We start from the raw sequence: 19,528 nt of genomic DNA, 5'->3' as shown, positions 1-19,528 counted from the left end.
ACTCTCCTCCCAGAGCAGGGCGTACATAAGGACAGCCAGACTGGGTCAGACCAAAGGTCCATCTAGCCCCATATCCTGTCTTCTGACAGCGGCCAATGCCAGGTGCCCCAGAGGGAATGAACAGAACAGGGAACCATCAAGTCATCCATCCCCTGTCACTCATTCCCAGCCTCTGACAAGCAGGCTAGGGACACATTCCTACCCATCCTACCCACCCATTGATGGGCCAAACCTCCATGAATGTATCTAATTCTTTTTTCAACCCTGTTAAAGTGGTGGTCTTCACAACATCCTCTGGCAAGGAGTTCCACAGGTTAACAGTGCGCTGCGTGAAGAAATCCAGCCTTTTGTTTGTTTTAAACCTGGTCCCTCTTGACCCCTAGTTCTTATGTTATGGGAACAAGTGAACAACTCCACACCTGTCATGATTTTATAGACCTCTATCATATCCCCGCTTAGTCTCCTCTCTTCTAAGCTGAAAAGTCCCGGTCCTTTTAATCTCTCTTCTCATGGCACCCGTTCCAAACCCCGACTCATTTTTGTTCCAGTGCCAAGATATGGTTGTGGAGATGAAGCGACCAGGAGTCTTGACACCCAGCCTTGTGCTCTAACCACTAGACAACCCTCCCTCGCCCACGCCCTATCATGACCAGGACATGGCTGCCAGGTTATGCCCGCAGACTGGTCCCCAGACTCACCGTGTACCCCGGGGCACAGCGGCAGCGCCCCGTGGTGCCATCACACGTTCCCCCGTTCAGACAGAGGCAGGGCTCCTGGCAGTTGGCCCCGTAGTAGCCTTGCGGGCAGGTCTCGTTGCAGTGCAGTCCCGCCCAGCCTGGTTGGCAGGTGCATTCTCCGCTCATGGGGTGGCAGCTAGACATGGACAGGGAAGGAGACACGTGCCCATCAGAGGGCCCTTGTGGAACAGCTGGGGCTGGATTGCCACTGCCCTGAGGGGCCACGGGCATCCCGAGCTGGATACCCCAGTGCTTTTTTTGTGACGATACTTCCCAGTCTGATAGATGGCTGGCCCATGTGTCTTAAATGCTGGCCCCACCCTGCTTTTTTTTTTTTTTGCTCAACAACTTTTCCCCTGGGGTACCAAAAAAAAAAAAAAAAAAAGCTCTGGGACACGCCATGTGCATGCCCACTCCTCACAGAGCATGCAGGTTCTGGAGATGGGTCTTCACCCCCCCAGAGCAAGGATCCCAGCGGCGATTCCCCTGCCCGTTGCTCCTGGTAACAGGAATCCTGCATTTCCAGAACCAGCTGCAGGCCCCAACAGTGCCATGTTATTCCCCTTACGCCCTGCAGAGGGCAGCAGACTCTTAGGACTGGAAATAGGGACCACAGTCCCATTGACCTGGGCACTATTAACCCCTAACGTGCTGGTGTGTCCCACATACAGGATCCACTGGGGGTGGGGAGTACTCATGGTCGGGTGGGTCTGCCCAGTCCTGCAGAGCCCCTCGCCACCCCTACCTGTGACTGTGCTGCAGGCTGCAGAGGCAGGGCAAGTGGCAGGCCAAGCCATAGAGGCCGTCTGGACACTTCCGCTCCTCGCAGTGGCTCCCGAAGAAGCCGGCCTCGCACAGGCAGGCCCCGTTGATGTGGAAGCAGCGTCCCCCGTTGGCGCAGTCGCAGGGCTGACTGCAGTCCTGGCCGTACCGGCCGATGGGGCATTCCTCCCGGCACCTGTGTGAATCATAGAATCCCAGGGCTGGAAGAGACCTCAGGAGTCATCAAGTCCAGCCCCCGGCCCAAGGCAGGACCAACCCAACTCAATCAACCCAGCCAAGGCTTTGTCAAGCCGAGACTCAAACACCTCTAGGGATGGAGATTCCATCCCCTCCCTAGGGAACCCATCCCAGTGCTTCCCCACCCTCCTAGGGAAATCGTTTTTCCTAATATCCAACCTAGACCTTCCCCACTGTAACTTGGGACCATTGCTCCTCATTCTGCCATCGGTCACTGCTGAGAACAGCCTCTCTCCATCCCCTTTGGAACCTCCCTTCAGGGAGTTCAAGGCTGCTCTCAAATCCCCCCTCACTCTTCCCTTCTGCAGACTAAACAAATCCAAATCCCTCAGCCTCTCCTCATAGGTCATGCGCTCCAGCCCCCTAATCATTTTGGTTGCCCTCCACTGGACCCTCACCAAGGCGTCCACATCCTTTCTATAGTCGGGGGGCCCAGAACTGGACACAATACTCCAGATGTGGCCTCCCCAGAGCCGAATAAAGGGGAATAATCACTGCTCTGGATCTGCTGGCAATGCTCCTCCTAACGCACCCTAATATGCCATTCACCTTCTTCGCTACAAGGGCCCACTACTGACTCATATCCAGCTTCTCATCCCCTGTAACCCCCAGGTCCTTTTCTGCAGAGCTGCTACTTAGCCGGTTGGTCCCCAGCCTGTACCAATGCTTGGGATTCTTCCGTCCCAAGGGCAGGACTCTACACTTGTCCTTGTTGAACCTCATCAGATTTCTTTTGGCCCAATCCTCTAATCTGTCCAGCTCACTCTAGACCCTCTTCTTGCCCTCCAGCGTATCTACCTCTCCCCCTAGCTTAGTGTCATCTGCAACTTGCTGAGGGTGCAATCCATCCCCTCGTCCAGGTCATTCATAAAGATGTTGAACAAAACCGGTCCAAGAACAGATTCTTGGGGCACTCCGCTAGAAACCGACCGCCAACCTGACATTGGGACATTGATCACTACTCATTGGGCCTGACAGTCTAGCCAGCTTTCTATCCATCTTACAGTCCATTTATCCAATCCATACTCTCTTAACCTGCTGGCAAGAATATTGTGGGAGACCGTATCAAAAGCTTTGCTAATGTCAAGGTATATCACATCCACTGACTTTCCCATATCCACAGAGCCAGTTACCACATCATAGAAGCTAATCAGATTGGTCAGGCACGACTTGCCCTTCGTGTTGACTATTCCTGATCACTTTCTCCTCTTCCAAGTGCTTCAAAATGGATTCCTTGAGGATCCCCTTCAAGATTTGGTCCTGAATGAAATCTTCAGTGCAAGTCTAAAGCAGCTATTCACTTGGTCACGCAAAGTCTATCTATGGGGAGAATCCTGGCTCTGACCAGTAGGCGTCACTGCTTTCCTGAGTAGAGAACAGACCCCAGGCATTCTGATTCCTAGCCCGCTTTGCTTTAATAGACTACACCGCCTCCCAGTTCTAGATTCCACAAGTCCTGATTGCCAGAAACAACCCTGCTCTAACCAGTAGACCACCCTCCCCTTCTATCAGTGAGACAAGAAGCCAAGGGCCCTTGCTCCAGTGCCTCCTTAGCTCTAACTAATAGGCCCCACTGGCCAGGAATAAAACCCAGGGGTCCTGATTCCCAGGCTTTTAATCTAACCTCTAGACCCCACAACGTCTTACAATAATTTTTCATCTAACCAATTTTCCTTCGGAAAACACCCTTACGACCACATCCATTTTTTCCGCCAAATTGCGTCGATTGCAACAAGAATTTGGGGGTAGGAAAAATGATTCTGAAAACGTTGAAACGTTCAAACGTTTTCCTGAGCGGCCAATTGTGATTTTGTTTTTCATTTTGAAACGACTTTTCCTTTCCAACGCTACTTTATATTCCATTTTATGCAAAAAAAAACCCCACCCCCCTTTCCTAGGGATCCATGTCGGGCTTGTCACGCCTGGTTGATTCTGGGTTTATTTTTTCCTCTCCATTGTTTGCGACACCCTCTCAGAAGCTGGAAAAAACCCTCATTTCCTTCTCCCGCTGCCTGTGTCCCTTTCCATTTGGAAAACTTGGCCTGATTTCCCTCCTCACCTTGGCCCAGCTGCTATTTACTTCCCTACAGCCCAGCTGGGGAAATGATCCCTTACTCCAGCTTTTAACTGGCGCATCCCCGGCTGGCAGAGCACCAGCCAAAAAATCGGCACAGCGTTGCCTAGAGCGCTCTCTGCCAGCATTTCAGTAGCAGGAGGCACTTATACAGTGCACTATGGTAGCAGTTCGTCCTGCATAGACACAGAGCAAGACAGGGCCCCTGTCTGAAAGCGCGTCCAATCTAAATAGCAAGACAAAGGAATGGGAGGGGAAACTGAGGCACAGAGCGGGGCAGCGGACATACCAAAGTCACATGGCAGAGCTGGGAATAGAAGCTAGAAGCCTCATAAGAATGGCCAGACTGGGTCGGACCAAAGCTCCAGCTAGCTCAGTGTCCCGTCTCCCGACTGTGCCCAATGCCAGGTGCCCCAGAGGGAGTGAACAGAACAGGGAATCATCAAGTGATTCCTCCCCTGTCGCCCATTCCCAGCTTCTGCCAGAGAGGCCAGGGGCACCATTCCTGCCCATCCTGGCTAACAACCACTGGTGGCCCTATCTTCTGTGAATTTATTCTGGCCTTCACAACATCCCCCAGCAAGGAGTTCCACTTGTTGACTGTGTGTTGTGTGAAGAAATAAACCTTTTGTTTGTTTTAAACCAGCTGCCTATTCATTTCATTGGGTGACCCCTAGTTCTTGTGTTATGGGAACAAGTAAATAACTTTTCCTTATTTATTTTCTCCACAGCAGACCTGATTTTATAGCCCTCTCTCATATCCCCCACTTAGTTGTCTCTTATCCAAGCTGAAAAGTCCCAGACTTATTAATCTCTCCTCATATGGCAGCCATTCCAAACCCCTCATCATTCTTGTTGCCTTTTTCAGAACTTTTTCCAGTGTTAAGATTGCTTTTTTGAGATGAGGCGACCATATCTACATACAGTATTCAAGATGTGGGCATACCACGGATTTATAGAGAGGCAATAAGTTATTCTCTGTCTTATTCTCTATCCCAAGAGTTAGAGAATTCCATATCTTATTTTGATTCTATTTCTAAATAGCTTATTTTGAAATTTGGCGCATATACATAGCACCAAATTTCAAAATAACACATTATTTCAAGACATCCCCTAACCCTCATTAAACGAAGGTTATAGGGATGCCGAAATAGCATGCCCGTTATTTCAAACAATATTTTGAAATAACGGGTGGCTTGTTAAGACGCGGGAAAGCTATTTTGGGATACCTCCGGTATCCCGAAACAGCCGTGCAGTGTAGACATACCCTTGGTCTCCATCATTCTTTACGTATAATTTTCCAATGTGCATTACTTTGCTTTTATCAACTTTGAAATTCATCTGCCATTTTGTTGCTCCATCCCCCAGTTTGGGGAGATCCTTTTGAAGCTCTTCACAGTCAGCTTTGGACTGAACTCTCTTGAGCAGTTTTGGATCATCTGCAAATTTTGCCACCTCGCTGTTTACCCCTTTCTCCAGATCGTTTATGAATACGTTGAATAGGATCGGCCCCAGTATGAACCCCTGTGGGACATTGCTAGTATTACCTCTCTCCATCCTGAAAATTGACCATTTATTCCTACCCTTTGTTTCCTAACTTTTAACCAGTTACCTATTCCTGAGAGGACCTTCCCTTTTATCGCATGGGAGCCTCCTTTGCTTAAGAGCCTTTGGTGAAGGACCTCGTCAAAGGCTTTTTGGCCTTGCTCCCATTCAAGAAAATTTTCAGTGACATGAATTTAAAGCCTCTTTACAGTCAGCTGTTTCTCCCGGAAGCTGAGCCCAGGAAGGGCGCAGAGGGGGCATGGCAGGTCATGCAGAAATCAGGGGGGATTTCACCCTCTCTCCCTCCCAAGCATTGCCTGTGCCCTATACTCCCCACATATTAACACAAGGATGTGCAAGTCCGTGAGCTGATGCATGTGGGGGTTGGCACAGAAATGTGTGAGGGTGAGGGCGCTGGTGCAGGCATGTTCGACAGGGATGGAGGGGAACACGCCGTAAGAGTTATGGGGGGAAACCACGTGGCACGCTTGAGTTTAAACAGCAGCGAGAAGTCAGGGGGCCTGGAAGACAGGAGTAAAGTAAGGGAGCTACCTCACCTTAACTTAACTTATTAACAGATTAATTCCCTGGTGTTGACAAACCCTGAGACAGAGAGAGAGAGAGAGAGAGAGTGCATGTGTGTTACACAAGGGCGACTTTAGGCGAGCAAAAGGCTCGGTGGGAGACCACGTGACATGACATCACAATCTACATTCCATCTTATTTAGAAAACACTGGACATTTCTATTGTCTCAATTTGTTTCCCGGACAGAAAGCTCAAATACTGGACTGTCTGGTTCAAAACCAGGCACCTGGCACCCCTAGGAATCTCCCTCAAAGCCAGGCCTTTCACTAGCCCCGAAACGGTTCCTTCCACGGCACGGCCCCGCCTCTCCACAGCCCACTCACCGCTCTCCGGTGTAGCCCGGGGCACAATGGCAACGCCCGGAGACTGGGTCACATGACCCACTGTTGTGGCAGTGGCATTCCCCCAGGCAGCCCGAGCCGTACCGCCCCGGTGGGCATGGGATGGAGCAGATAGTGCCCTGCAAACAAGGGAACAGCAGCATCAGGGACATGCCCTCTCCGGGAGAGCCAGGGGCCAGGGCGGGAGGCCCTATACCTGGGAGACTGATCCGGCGGGATCCACGCCCCGTGATGTGAGGGGATGGGCCCAGACCACACCAAGCCGGGATGCGGCCATGGGCTGGCAGTAAGCACTCTACAGCAAAGGGTCAACGCCCTTTCCTAGCCCTGGGGGTGTCTCACAGTCCAGCGGAGGCTGCGCCGGGCATGAGGCCCCAGAGACGGCAGTAGGAAGGTGGCAGAGCCGGCCTCAACCCACACGGAGGCACAGAGCCAGTTCAGGGATCGGTCCAGGCTGGAAGGGACCCGTGGGAATGCCAGCCAGGGCATGGATAGTGTATGGATAGCGGGGGAGGGCTCAAATCCAAACAGGGCAGGACCCTCTGCCCCCAGCTTGTCCTGGCCGGACCTTTGCTCTGCAGAGGCCAGGAGGGACTGGGCTTGCAACCCCTCCCCACGACTTACCATCCATCCTGGAGGGCAGAGGCAGTGGGTGCTGTTCGGGGGGTGGCAGATGCCCCCTTTCTGGCAGGGGCAGTGAGCCGGGCAAGGGTGCCCATCGGAGCCGCTGTGGCAGGGGAGCTCGCAGCTGGAAGGACAGACAGACGAGTGGGGGAGAGGGACACACACCCAAGCTGCGGAGTCCTTTCTCGGTGCTCAGGAAGGCTCTCATGAGGGGCTAAAGAAATCCCACCCCAGGCCCCAGATCTCACCCCCCACTCCATCACCCCTGGGCTAGCCTGGGCCACCCTCTAAAGGGGAAGGGTCCCAGATCCCATTCCCACCCCATCCCCCCCAGGCCAGCCACCGCCCCCATCTTGGGGTCAGATCAGAACCAGTGTCCCCTAGAGGGGAACGGCCCCACATCCCCTTCCCACCTGCCTCCCCCGGGCCAGCCAGAACCGCCCCACTCCCTCCCGAGGCCAGGTGGGACCCAGCCCCCCAGAAGAGAGAGACCCCATGTCCCATCCCCACCCCCACGCCAGGCCGTCCAACCGTGCGCTCACTGTGCGCCTGTGAATCCCAGCGGGCACAGACATGCCCCCGTCTCGCCATGGCACGTGGTCCCGTTCTCGCAGTGGCAGGCCAGCCGGCAGCCCTCGCCGTAGGTGCCTGAGTCGCACGGCTCTTTGCACGCGGGGGCCTTGTACCCGGGCGAGCAGACACAGGTTCCGGTGAGGGGGTCGCAAGTCCCCCCGTCGCCGCACTGGCAGGGCTGCTTGCAACGGGGGCCCCAGAACCGGGCGTCACACTCTGGAAGAAGGAAGCGACAGTGTAGCAGCGACAACCCCTTTCCCCTTCTGCAAAGGGTCTCTAAGCACATCCTAAAGCACATCCTACATCCTGGGGAACGAAGCCCCGCAATAGTCAGAGTCCCAGCCCCGTTTTCCAAGTAGGGAAACTGAGGCACTGAGCTGGGACAGGCCATTCCAAGAGTCACAGAGCACAGCCAGAAATAGAACCCAGGCAGCCTTCCCCTTCACCACGAGACCCCGCTGCTTCCCATTAAACACATTGCTCAGCTAATGACAACTTAATCGTTATTGCCTCCTTTAAGCCATTTCCTAGTTGTTTGTCCGGAAGCTGCTTCATGGAAAAATTTGCTTGATTGTTTTAAGTGGTGGCGTTCTTCAGACAAGGGCGAAAGAGAGGGACACGGCAGACAGAGGGATGTGGAGACTTACTGGGGGTTTTGCCCATAGCTGGCTGATCCTCGCTGGGGGTCCCCAGAGAAACCCCTTCCCTCCCGTCTGGGCCTGGACTGCAGCCCACACCCAAATGTTTCCTGTGCAGACTGTGACCCCCAGCTCTTGAGAGTCGCGCCCGCCCCCAGTGCGTGGGAACGCCCTCCCTGGGCCCGTGGGAAGGACACGGCAGCTCAGAAGCTGGCGTTTGGGTTTAATTTGGCTGCCAGTGGAGGGGGAGCAGAGGCCCCACACACCCGAGGCCCAGGCAGGCCCCATACACCCGAGGGGTCAAGCTGGCCAGGCGGGATTCCGCCTTGGCCTGAGTACCCACGATGCCTTGCTCATGCCTCCTCCCTCATATGTGTCTCCTAAACCAGCGTTTCTCAAATTGTGGGTCCCGACCCCCCCGGGGGTCTGTGAGCAACTGAGAGGGGGGTCGTGGTATCACAAGTTTGAGAACCCCTGCCCTAAACCCTATCCCACCCATTGCCTCTTCCCTCCCTCCACAACGGCCCCTGGTCCCTTCCCTCCGTAACCTCTCCACTCCCCCCTCACTCCATAACGCCTCCATTCCTCACCCCGTACCTCCCCGCCATCCCTCTCCTCGCTCCATAACTCTCAGAGCACAGCTGGGCCCCACCCTCGTTGGCTAGTGGTCACCCCAGCGCCTGCATGGTGTCTGCCAATGACAACTCCCTCCCCGACTAGGCGCCCTTGGGCAGAACCTCTCCCCTTGAGCCAGAAGGTGATGGCCCCCAGAGCGCGGCCCCCAGCATGCAGTGGAGAGGCCAGGCCTGTGGTACTCACCGCTGGAGCAGTCTGCACCTCTCCATCCCTGCTCACACTGGCACTGGTCGGGAGCCACGCACCTCCCGTGGACACACTCCTTGGTACAGCGAGCTGCAGGGGGAGCGGCAAGCAGATGGGTTCATTCGGGCTGCTCCAAGATCTCCTTTATTAACCTCTCCCCTGGCATTTCAACCCCAAACTCTATAGACAGAGAGCACCCAACACGGACATGCAGCTGCCTCTGGGGTGGAACACGGCGGCTGTTTAACAGTGCTCAGCAATGCGGCACAGACATCCCTCGGCCAGCATTGAAATGCAGCCACCTCTGGGGTGGAACACGGCAGCTGTTTAACAGTGCTCAGCAATGCGGCACAGACATCCCTCAGCCAGCATTGAAATGCAGCCACCTCTGGGGTGGAACACGGCAGCTGTTTAACAGTGCTCAGCAATGCGGCACAGGCAACCCTCGGCCAGCATTGAAATGCAGCCACCTCTGGGGTGGAACACGGCAGCTGTTTAACAGTGCTCAGCAATGCGGCACAGACATCCCTCAGCCAGCATTGAAATGCATCCACCTCTGGGGTGGAACACGGCAGCTGTTTAACAGTGCTCAGCAATGCGGCACAGGCAACCCTCGGCCAGCATTGAAATGCAGCCACCTCTGGGGTGGAACACAGCAGCTGTTTAACAGCGCTCAGCAACGCTGCCCAGAAATCACTCAGGAAATGCAGCCCCCTGCAAGGGTGCTCGGCAGTCCTGCACCACTGTTGCTCCCCCACTGTGATGCAGCCACCTCTGGGTGGGGGATAACCCAGTAGCTGTTCGATAGCCATTCAGCCGGGTCCCCCTAACCCTGGACCTGGAGCAGGAGTTGAATCACAGCGCAACCCGGGTGCCTCTCGTGTGACCAGTGAGCCTGCCACAGCCGCCCCTGCATGCCAAGAATTAGCCCTCCTGCCTTTAGCTCTGCCCACCCCAGAGTCAATCACCCCCCGCCCCCGGCTTGGCTGAAGAAATGCAAAGCTGATGAAACGCAGCAGCGATTTTTGGCCCGGACTGAGTCTGCTGTGGCGAGGGGGTGGAGTGAGGGGCTGTCTGCTGATGGCCGGGATCAAGGGAACGGTGCCAGAGGGCAGGCAGGCAGCATCCAGCCATGCTGGCTTCCCAGCATGGAGCCAGCTGGAAGGGGCAAGAAGGGTTCCGTGGTGGCCAGGCGGCCTCCAGCCATGCAGCTGCAGGAGGGCTGGCAGCTAAGCCGGCGCACGAGGGGTTAGAAACCCCAGGGGCCCGGACAGAAATCTGAGAGGGAGGGAAGGAGGAAGGAGGATCAGGAAGGGGACGAGAGGACACAAAGCAAAGGGCTGTAAAGAACATGCGTCCCCTCTGGGGTGGGTCCTGACTGAGGCCACACGCACTGGTCTGTGGTCTCCTCTGTTACAGAGGTGTGATTCCTCAGTGTGCAGGGGAGCTGGGACGTCTGGGGGCACACGGTGGGGAGCAAGGGGGCTAGGGAGACTGGGCGAAGCAGATAGGAAAATGACTGGGGACACCCCACTTTAGAGATGGGGAAACAGAGGCACAGAGCTAGGGTGGGCGTCGCACTACAAATCAGCATTAGAGTTCGAAATGGCAGAATGACTCCATCAGACCCCTTCAATTTCTGCAGAAGCATCATCTCACGCTGACCGAGGGATGCAAAATGCAACAGGCGCTTCCCTCTGGGGCCCATTAGTGATGGTCAGGGACGGACTTACGGACACAAACGTCTGTGCTCTCGTAATAGCCCTGGCAGCAGCGGTACCTCTTCCGGTAGTCAATTTTCACCGCCTGCCGGTACGCTGTCTTGTACATAATCCTGCATGAGATGGAGTAAAACAGAGAATGACCCCCGCATGCAGAACATGGCTAAAGAATAAACCACACCTGGGGAACTCACTGCCACAGGAGAGCACTAGGGCTCACCCAGACACCTTACTGGGGTGAGGTCACATCAGGATTAACACCACCACGCTAGATTGTAATTAGCTAGTGGTACTGACTGGTATGGACAGAGTTTGGGTTATCCAGTAACCAGTGTAGAGAATAAGGGTTAATCCATGGCTCTCCATGCTATCCAATAATACTGGCATTAACTTGTGGAACTCACTGCCAAAAGTTCCTAACCAGCAAAGCAAACTGCAGTGAGATGATACTGGGGTTTAACCTGTGAGATTCCCAGCTTCTGACTCGTTCCGCGTTATCTCACTGAAATGGGAAACAGACTGCTGTTAACTGCTGGAACTCACCGCTGCTTGTTAGGAGCAGGGTCAAAACTGTGGAACACACTGCTGCTTGGTAGGAGTGGATTCAGCTTGTGGTGCCTTGCTTTCAGAGGGATGTCAGGGACAGCCCATGGGATCCTGACACCAGGGGGCCATGCCAGGGATAGCCTGTGAGACCTCACAGCCAGCAGCCCATGCTGGGGTCAGCCCGTGAGATTCCCAGAGAACTTTTGGAGGGTCAGAGGACATGTGCCATGCCCTACAGAAACGGGGGAGCGCCTTACTTCTGCTGAGTGCAGGGCTTGAAGAAATTCCAGGTCCCATCACACGACTCTTTGGAGACCTGAGCGTAGGGGTGAGCGTAGGACTCCTTCGTTGCCGTGGTGAAGCTGCCGGAGAAAAGACAGAACCACTTTGGTGCCGTGACTCTGTAGCCGTGGCCTTGCACCTCCCATGTTGGACACCTGGCTCCCGGTCCCTCTCCGAGCATCCCAATGGCATCCGCCGGTGCCTTTGGAGTAGCGACACAAGGCACCTGCCCTATTTCTGGGGACAGACTGGAGGAAGTGTCCAGTTCTGGGCCCCCCACTACAAAAAGGATGTGGATGCATTGGAGAGGGTCCAGCGGAGGGCAACCAAAATGATTAGGGGTCTGGAGCATATGAGGAAAAGCTGAGGGACTTATGAGGAAAAGCTGAGGGACTTGGGTCTGTTTAGTCTGCAGAAGGGAAGAGTGAGGGGGGATTTGATAGCGGCCTTCAACTCCCTGAAGGGAGGATCCAAAGAGGCTGGAGAAAGGCCGTTCTTAGTAGTGGCAGATGGCAAAACAAGGAGCAATGGTCTCAAGTTGTGGTGGGAGAGGTCCAGGTTGGATATTAGGAAAAACTATTTCCCTAGGAGGGTGGTGAAGCACTGGAATGGGTTCCCTAGGGAAGTAGTGGAGTCTCCATCCCTAGAGGTGTTTAAGTGTCGGCTTGACAAAGCCCTGGCCGGGTTGATTTAGATGGGATTGGTCCTGCCTAGAGCAGGGGGCTGGACTGGATGACCTTCTGAGGTCTCTTCCAGCTCTATGATTCGATGATTAAGCAAGGCCTGTAGCCATACTGCCAGCTCCTGGATTCGTGAGCTCATGGCGGGGGGATGAAGTGGAGCTGATGGTGAGGAAAGAAACCCAAGGAGCATGCTGGGTGCTAGCCAGGGCTGCTGCCAGCGTGGTTCACACCGTCGCATGGACGGGGTCGGTCGGCCCCACGGCCCGGCAAAAGACTGAGCCCCCCAGATTTGCGGTTTACCAGCAGCCTGTGTCTCAGTTGCTCACCACCACGAGGGGCCCAGCAGTGGTTGGGTCCAAATGGCCCCCAGCCATATATAACACTGCCACCTTAGGTTCCTGTGAGGCTGGGTAGCAGACACGGCCCTGCCTGGCAGCCCACGCTACCGGGCTTGTACTGAGGCCAAAACTCAGAGATTTCATTACAAAAACCCATTATTTCTAATGTGATTGTGGAGCAAAGCTTGGAGTCACAATTCCTAAAGGCTGAGGCTGGAGGAGACAAATTATTAACGTCCCGTCGAGACGTACACTCAGCTTGGCCTAGTTCCTGACAACCGCTTCATTTACCGTGAGGAGGGGGAAAGGTTACCTGTGCATGTGGGGAATTCTGGAGGAGGGGGGCTTCCTGCGTATGGGGCTTGACTCTGCAACCAGTAAAGGGGCAAAGGGGGCGAGCGAGCTGTAGGCAGCATCAAGCCCCATAAACGGGGAGCCCCCCCACCCCAATTCTCCCGTCACACATTGTCACCGCTGAGCGTGCTGTGCTCTTTACACACACGGACCTAGCCCTGAACAAAGTCCAGTGGCCAAACACCCTCAGAGCTGTAACCAAAGCCAAGGGGGACCACAGGTTCTTTTGGCCTCCCTCGTCTGTCGGCCTCGTGTCTTATATTATGCCCGTTGGGGCAGGGGCTGTCGTTGTTCTGTCTGAACAGTGCCCAGCCCCCAGGAGAGGGTCCTGATATCCTGATCCACGCCTGGGGCTCCCGTGGGTGACGGCAGTACAAATAATGCGTCATAAAAAGAAACCAGGGGAGAGAAAGAGAGATGAAGAGAAAAAGGGAGAGCAAGGAAAGCAACACAGAAAGCAAGCATGGAGGAAAGGCTCCATTACAAGGAACCCCACCAAGAGTCTCGGCAGGTCTGCCGATGCGGAGGGCTGGTGATTCAAAAAGGCTCCTGGCCCTTTAAATAGCCGCCGGAGCTCTGGGTGGCACACTCCAGGCAGCACTAAGGCTAGCTCCTCCTCTTCTGCCCAAAGCCCCGCCCCTTCTGGGAGCACGGAACCAGCCTCCACCCACCTCGCCCTGGGTCTGAGTGTGGCAGAGCAGACCATGTTCTAAGAGCCTCATTCCTGCCCAGCTCTCCCTGGGGCCCTGCCTCCCCTGTCCCTTACCTTTCCCAGTAGCTGCAGACATTGGGGTCGCTTGGGTTGAGAGCGGAGGCCAGGTGTGTCTGTAGCCCCAATAGCAGGACCATGTGCAGCTTCATCCTGGCGGGAGGAGAGAGAAATGAAGAGGAGCTGATGGCGAGGAAGGAAACCCAAGGAGCATGCAGGGTACTGGCCGGGGCTGCTCCCAGCATGGATCACCCTGTAGCTTGGAAGGGGGGTCATGGCTTGGCAGAGGACTGAGCCCCACAGCTTTGCAGTGTCTCACAGCTGCTCACCATCAAGAAGGGCCCAGCGGTGGTTGGTACAAATGGCCCCGGGCCACATAGGACGCTTCCACCTTAGGTTCTTGTGAGGCGGGGTAACAGACACGGCCCTGCCTGGCAGCCCACGCTACAGGGCTTGTACTGAGGCCAAAGCACGGAGCTCTGCTCCTCGAGCTAAAGGAGAAACTTTGTTACCAGGAAGCAGTAGTAGGTTGTTATCCCCTTTGCATTAGACCTGCAGATGATGCCAGAAGCTTTAGGAATCACATACAGTTGTTTTGAACTCCAGGAAGAGGACACATCTTGTTTTATTTAGGCCCTACACTGAGCCAGAGAAAGATCCAAACCAACCTGCACGTTCCTGGCAGACAGCAAGGATAACCCAGAGTTAAGGCATCAAAAGCCCAAATTCCTACCACTCGGACCATAGGGGTAATTCTTCCAGCAGTGGCTCAATAGCTGGCTATTGATGTTAACAGGCTGGCCACTCACTGCATTAATTACAACAGGGACCGCATTGTGCATATTGACTTACAATGCCCCCCCACCCCCAATCACCAGCGATGAGGCATTCAGATCTGGATCCAACCTGCCAAGGGCAAACCCAAATCCCAGATCGGCGTGTTGCCAAATATTCTATGGACCTGTGCACCTGGCCCCCATCATACCAATCCTTTCTAGTCTTTATGGACCCACCCCCCCCACCTCAATTGCAATGGGACCTACCAACCTTGCAAGATCTGGAATAAGATCTCACACGGGGAATCTTCAGCCAAACTGGGAATAGGCCCCGGATCCTCAGTCCTCCTGCAACCTCCCGCTCCATGTTGCATCCACTCTGGGTAGGTCCTTACATCCCTTCTCATCACCATCTCTGAGCCCCGACCAGCTTCCCTCCAGACTGACAGTCCCCACATGGGGAAAGGTGTGTTCCCAAGGGCGATGAGATGTTAAGCCCGTCTCCCCAGCATGGCGGGCTCTTTCCTTAGCTGGTTTTCCCAGGGTGACGCCAGCTGCGGCACAGAGCCCTTTCCCCTGCCCGCTGTCAGCCAGCTGGGAGGTGGGTGCCGGAACCATGGGGTGAAAATAGATTGTGGGAAAGATGCTTCTGTCTTGCCCAGCTGATGGCATCTCCTCATGGCGGGAGGGGGGGGGGGAGCCAGACCGAGACATCGAAGAACACCGTGTCCCAGCTAGAAAGAAAGCGGGTCTGCTCTGTCATGCTCACGGTTACCTCCCAGCCTTTCTCTAGATGTCCTCAAAGCAGCTATAGGTGTAAGTCCCAGCTCGGGCAGACGTACGCATGCTTGCTCTGCTCGTTCTAGTCCTGTAGTCTTGGCAGCTTGGGCTGGCCATGTAGGTACCTTGGATCTCAGGCAGGGCTCCCTGTAAGCTGAGCGCTTGGGCGACCCCCCCCCCCAAGAGAGATTCCATTGCTGCCCAGTTGATTCATACACCGCTCACAGCTGGCAGCAGGTGTTTCTACTGGTGGTGCACATCTGCACATGCCTCAGTGCATAGAACAAAATTTATTCTGCACCTGGATGGACATCATTGGAGGGTACACTGGTTTTAGGTGGGTCTAATTTTAGCATGCTAGGTGGATCAAAGCTAGTACGAGTACATCATCTACCCCAGGTGAAAATCACAGCTCAAGCTGCTGTATAGACATAACCTTATCTGTAGACACCAGACTCTTTAGGGAAGGAGTTGTCCTTTAATTATATGCACAAGCAGCACCCGGGTCCTGATTAAAGCTGAGCAAGTCATGGAGTTTTTGGCTCATTGGCTAGTCTGAAATAAATTAAGGGTTTCAGACTGGCCTGAAATTTGTTTGACAATTTCAGTGAATCGAAAAGCCAGGAACAAAATTCACGTCGGGTCACGCAAAAAAGTGCGGTTTTGGTTTGGTGCCTTTGCACACGTTTTTCCCTTCATTTAAAAAAAATAAAACGAAAGGCACTTTCTGAATGACCAGCCGCTTCAAATCGAAACATCAGAATCTTGCATTGGGAAAACGTCAAAATAAAAGGTTCGGATTTTTCCAGCAAGTCTTTTTTCCTCCCTGATGAAACGATTCAGTGAAACTTACGCGAATTCACCAGATGTTTCAAGATCACCAACTCTGAGCTTTTCACACAGAAAAAATAGCCCTGATCCCTAATGGAATCCCCCAGGCTGTACTGGAATAACCGGTCCCATCCCCCAGTACAGAAAAACGGGTCACTCTGCATTGCGGGATGGTCTGTGTTTTAGCCTCACTTCCATCATGCAATCCTGAGCCTCCCCTCTTGTTGCCCTGAGCCTCGATCTCTTATTTACACAAGTGCACCAGGTTGGAAGAGGGGCAGTTCACAGGAACCCTTATAGGAGCTGGGAGAAGATTCACAGTAGAAGCTCTGCAATGAAGCAGAGACACGGGGTCTGTTGTAATCTGGGAGTCAGGATGCCTGGGTTCTATTTCTGGCTCTGTCATGCCAGCAAATCACAGCCCTCCTCCATGCCTCAGTTTCCCCACTTGCACCACAGCAGTAATGGCTGGTTTACACTTGGAGATCCTTGCACGGAAGGCTTTAGGGAAGGGCAGAGGCGTACCCTGAGTGGCCTCTCCTTTCCACTTGCGTGAGGGCCAGCAGCAAGACGCTGCTTCCAAAACCGCAGCATCCCCACAGGAATGCAACCTCCCTGAACAAAGCGCAGATTAACAATTCCTCTAGCATCGTCCTCCACACTGCAGAATTGTGCCAGCCAGGCCAAGAGGTGCATCTACGCCCTGTACTTGGCTAGCAAAGCGCTCCCGACGGAGAGGAGCACACTGCAGAAATCCAGCTCCAGGCGCAGGGCCATGGGGTCAGGAGAAAAAGAGGGGCCTGGCCTCAGAATCCCACATTCCTGGCAAGGGGGGGATGAGCTTGCTGCAGAGGGACAGACTCACAGGGGAGCGAGAGAGCGAACAAATGGTCCAGAGGGGAACAAGTTGCCAGAAAGTAGATTTTACCTCTGTGCTCTCTTCCCCTGCAACGTTTAGGCATCATATAAAAATTTTAAAAACGTGGTTTTTGTCCACCACCAATTCTATGCTCACCCATTCCTCAGACCGACGTGGGCTCCCTTTCTCACAGCTAGATCCAGACCCAAAGTGGTATCAGTCGACCCTGACCCCATTGTGATACAAACTAGGATCACACCAGCCAGGGCATTTGCCTTGGGTTGTAATAATTATTATTATAATGAACCCCCCTTCACTCTAGATAGTCAAAGGTTTTGTAACCCTTAACCAATCGAGACACACAAGAGGGTGTCAGTACCTTTAACCACAAAGATACTGATTTGGTGATGTGGGAGAACCCAGGTCTGTGGTCTCTCAGGGTGCGTCTACACTGCAGGGCATAACTCGAAATAAGCTATGCAAATTGAGCTACTTCAATTGCATATCTTATTTCGAAATAGGGAGTTTCTACACAGCACTGATTTCAAAATAGAGCACTCTTCCTCCGACTTCCCTTTTTCCTTGAACAATGAGGCTTTGTCTACACTGCAGGGTTTTTGCGCAAGAAGCTTTTTGCGGAAGAGATCTTCTGCAAAAACTTCTTGCGCAAAAGCACATCCACACAATAAAAGCACATCGCAAAAGCGATGTGCTTTTGTGCAAGAGTGTGTCCACACAACATGGATGCTCTTGCGCCAGAAAGCTCTGATGGCCATTCACAGAATGGCCATCAGAACACCTGGGCTACGTCTTTGGAATAGGGAAATGCGCGGGGGATTTAAATATCCCCCGCGGGATTTAAATAAACATGGCCGTCGCTTTTTTTCCGGCTTGGGGAAAAGCCGGAAAAGAGCGTTCAGACTGGCGCAATCCTCCGGAATAAAGCCCTATTCCGGAGGATCTCTTATTCCTACTTGAAGTAGGAATAAGAGATCCTCCGGAATAGGGCTTTATTCCGGAGAATCGCGCCAGTCTGGACACTCTTTTCCGGCTTTTCCCCAAGCCAGAAAAAAAGCGGCGGCCATGTTTATTTAAATCCCGCGGGGGATATTTAAATCCCCCCGCGCATTTCCCTATTCCAAAGTTCTAAATTAGCATGGCTATTCCGAAGAAGGGGCCAGTGTAGACGTAGCCCTGTGCTTTTCCTGTTTCTTTTTGCGCAAGAAACCCCTGTTGAGCATTCACACACGCCTTTTTGCGCAAGAACTCTTGCGCAAAAAGGAGTTATTCCTCATAGAAAAAAGTATACCTGCACTGCAAAAAGCCCTCTGGTCTGCCGTTTTACTGTAAATTTTATTGCTCAAAAACATGCTTGAGGTGTGGATGCTTCACAGGTTTTTGTACAAAAGCGGCTGGTTTTGTGCAAAAACCCTGTAGTGAAGACATAGCTTGAGGGTTACAGGAGTTGGAATAAGAAGTCCTCCAGCTTGACAGTATTTTGACACTATTTCAAAATAACTGCCTGCTGTGTAGGTAAGGACTAAGTTCTTTCAGAGTAGCACTAGTTATTTTGAAATAGTAGTCTTCTTTAACTATGCTACGTCTGGACTGCAGCGCTTTTCCGGGAAATCCTGGAAAAGCAATGCTGCATCCAAGAAATGCATCCACTTTTCCGAAAAAAAATTCAGAAAAGCAGATGTGTTCTTTCACCATTCCTGTAAATGGGCTGGCTCGGAAGAACAGGTTTTTCCGAAATTTGGCGCCATGTAGACACACCAAATTTCAGAAAAGCCTCTTCCGAAAGAAAAGCGGAAAAAGATTTTTTCCGCCTTTTCTTTGTAGTCTAGACATAGCCTAAGCCTGCTGTCTCCCCATCGCAAACGCTGTCTCGGATTGTGTAACGCCCAGCTATGCTCCTACGCAGGGTGAGCCGTTCCGTAGCCAGCTGGAGGGTGTGAGACAAGCAGAAAATATAGCAATTTCTAAAAAGAAATTAAGGAAAAAGCTGGAGTGGGGGCGGGCTCTCAAATCCCCTAACGAGCGTTTGGCTACTCTGTGCTAACAACGCACAACTCCGAGCCCATCCGGAGTCCCGCAGGGCAGGCCCGCCCCTGGCTGGAATCTATAATTAGAAAATGATTTGCTTAGATTTTAATTTAAGGTGCCATCTGGCTCCGACAAGCTGAGCTCCGACTTTAAATTGCAAGATCCGATAGACACCCGGCTCCTTCCTCTCGGAGCTGGCCTTGCCTGGCCCGGAGAAGACAGAGCTCGGAATAATGGTTCTCAGATGAGCTTGGAAATGTGACTTTTCTAACAGAGGCTGTGTTAGACAGGAAGGGCAACATCAGGCCTCCTGCTTCAGGGCCAGAGCCAAGGTCTCCTTGATAGGAGTCAGGAGGTAAGTTATTCCATATGTCTCCCGAGGTTTCCTTTCAAGCAGCTGACATTGGCCAGCATAAGATAGGATTCTGGACCAGTTGGGCCAGGCAGCCCAGGCAGAGGAAGTATTGATCAGAGTGTTTAGAAAACCTGGGTTCGATTCCCTAATCTGCTACATACTCCCTGTGTGACCTTGGGTGAGTCACTTAGCTATCTGGTGCCTCAGTTTCTCCATCTGGACAATAGGGCTAACAGCACAGGTCTGCCCCATAGGGATATTGTGAGGATAAATTATTCAAAAGTCCAA

General features: G+C 53.4%; 1 protein-coding gene across 3 annotated transcripts in view; it reads right to left on the bottom strand.

Moving 5' to 3' along the window:
- PEAR1 (platelet endothelial aggregation receptor 1) overlaps positions 1–19,528 on the bottom strand; it is a 71,471-nt gene that overhangs the window by 14,787 nt on the left and 37,156 nt on the right. For all 3 annotated transcript variants that reach the window (XM_075908486.1, XM_075908484.1, XM_075908485.1), the window contains exons 2-10: positions 13,651–13,746; positions 11,485–11,589; positions 10,694–10,794; positions 8,958–9,050; positions 7,470–7,716; positions 6,928–7,051; positions 6,286–6,422; positions 1,483–1,695; positions 699–873 (exon numbers count right to left, since the gene is read on the bottom strand). In XM_075908486.1, the coding sequence (XP_075764601.1) occupies positions 699–873; positions 1,483–1,695; positions 6,286–6,422; positions 6,928–7,051; positions 7,470–7,716; positions 8,958–9,050; positions 10,694–10,794; positions 11,485–11,589; positions 13,651–13,745 (1,290 nt within the window). In that variant the 5' untranslated portion in view covers position 13,746. The remainder of the gene's footprint in view (positions 1–698; positions 874–1,482; positions 1,696–6,285; positions 6,423–6,927; positions 7,052–7,469; positions 7,717–8,957; positions 9,051–10,693; positions 10,795–11,484; positions 11,590–13,650; positions 13,747–19,528) is intronic.

This window comes from Pelodiscus sinensis, chromosome 24 (assembly GCF_049634645.1).
Source record: "Pelodiscus sinensis isolate JC-2024 chromosome 24, ASM4963464v1, whole genome shotgun sequence".
NCBI lineage: Eukaryota > Metazoa > Chordata > Testudines > Trionychidae > Pelodiscus > Pelodiscus sinensis.
This window is presented reverse-complemented; position numbering and strand designations above follow the sequence as displayed.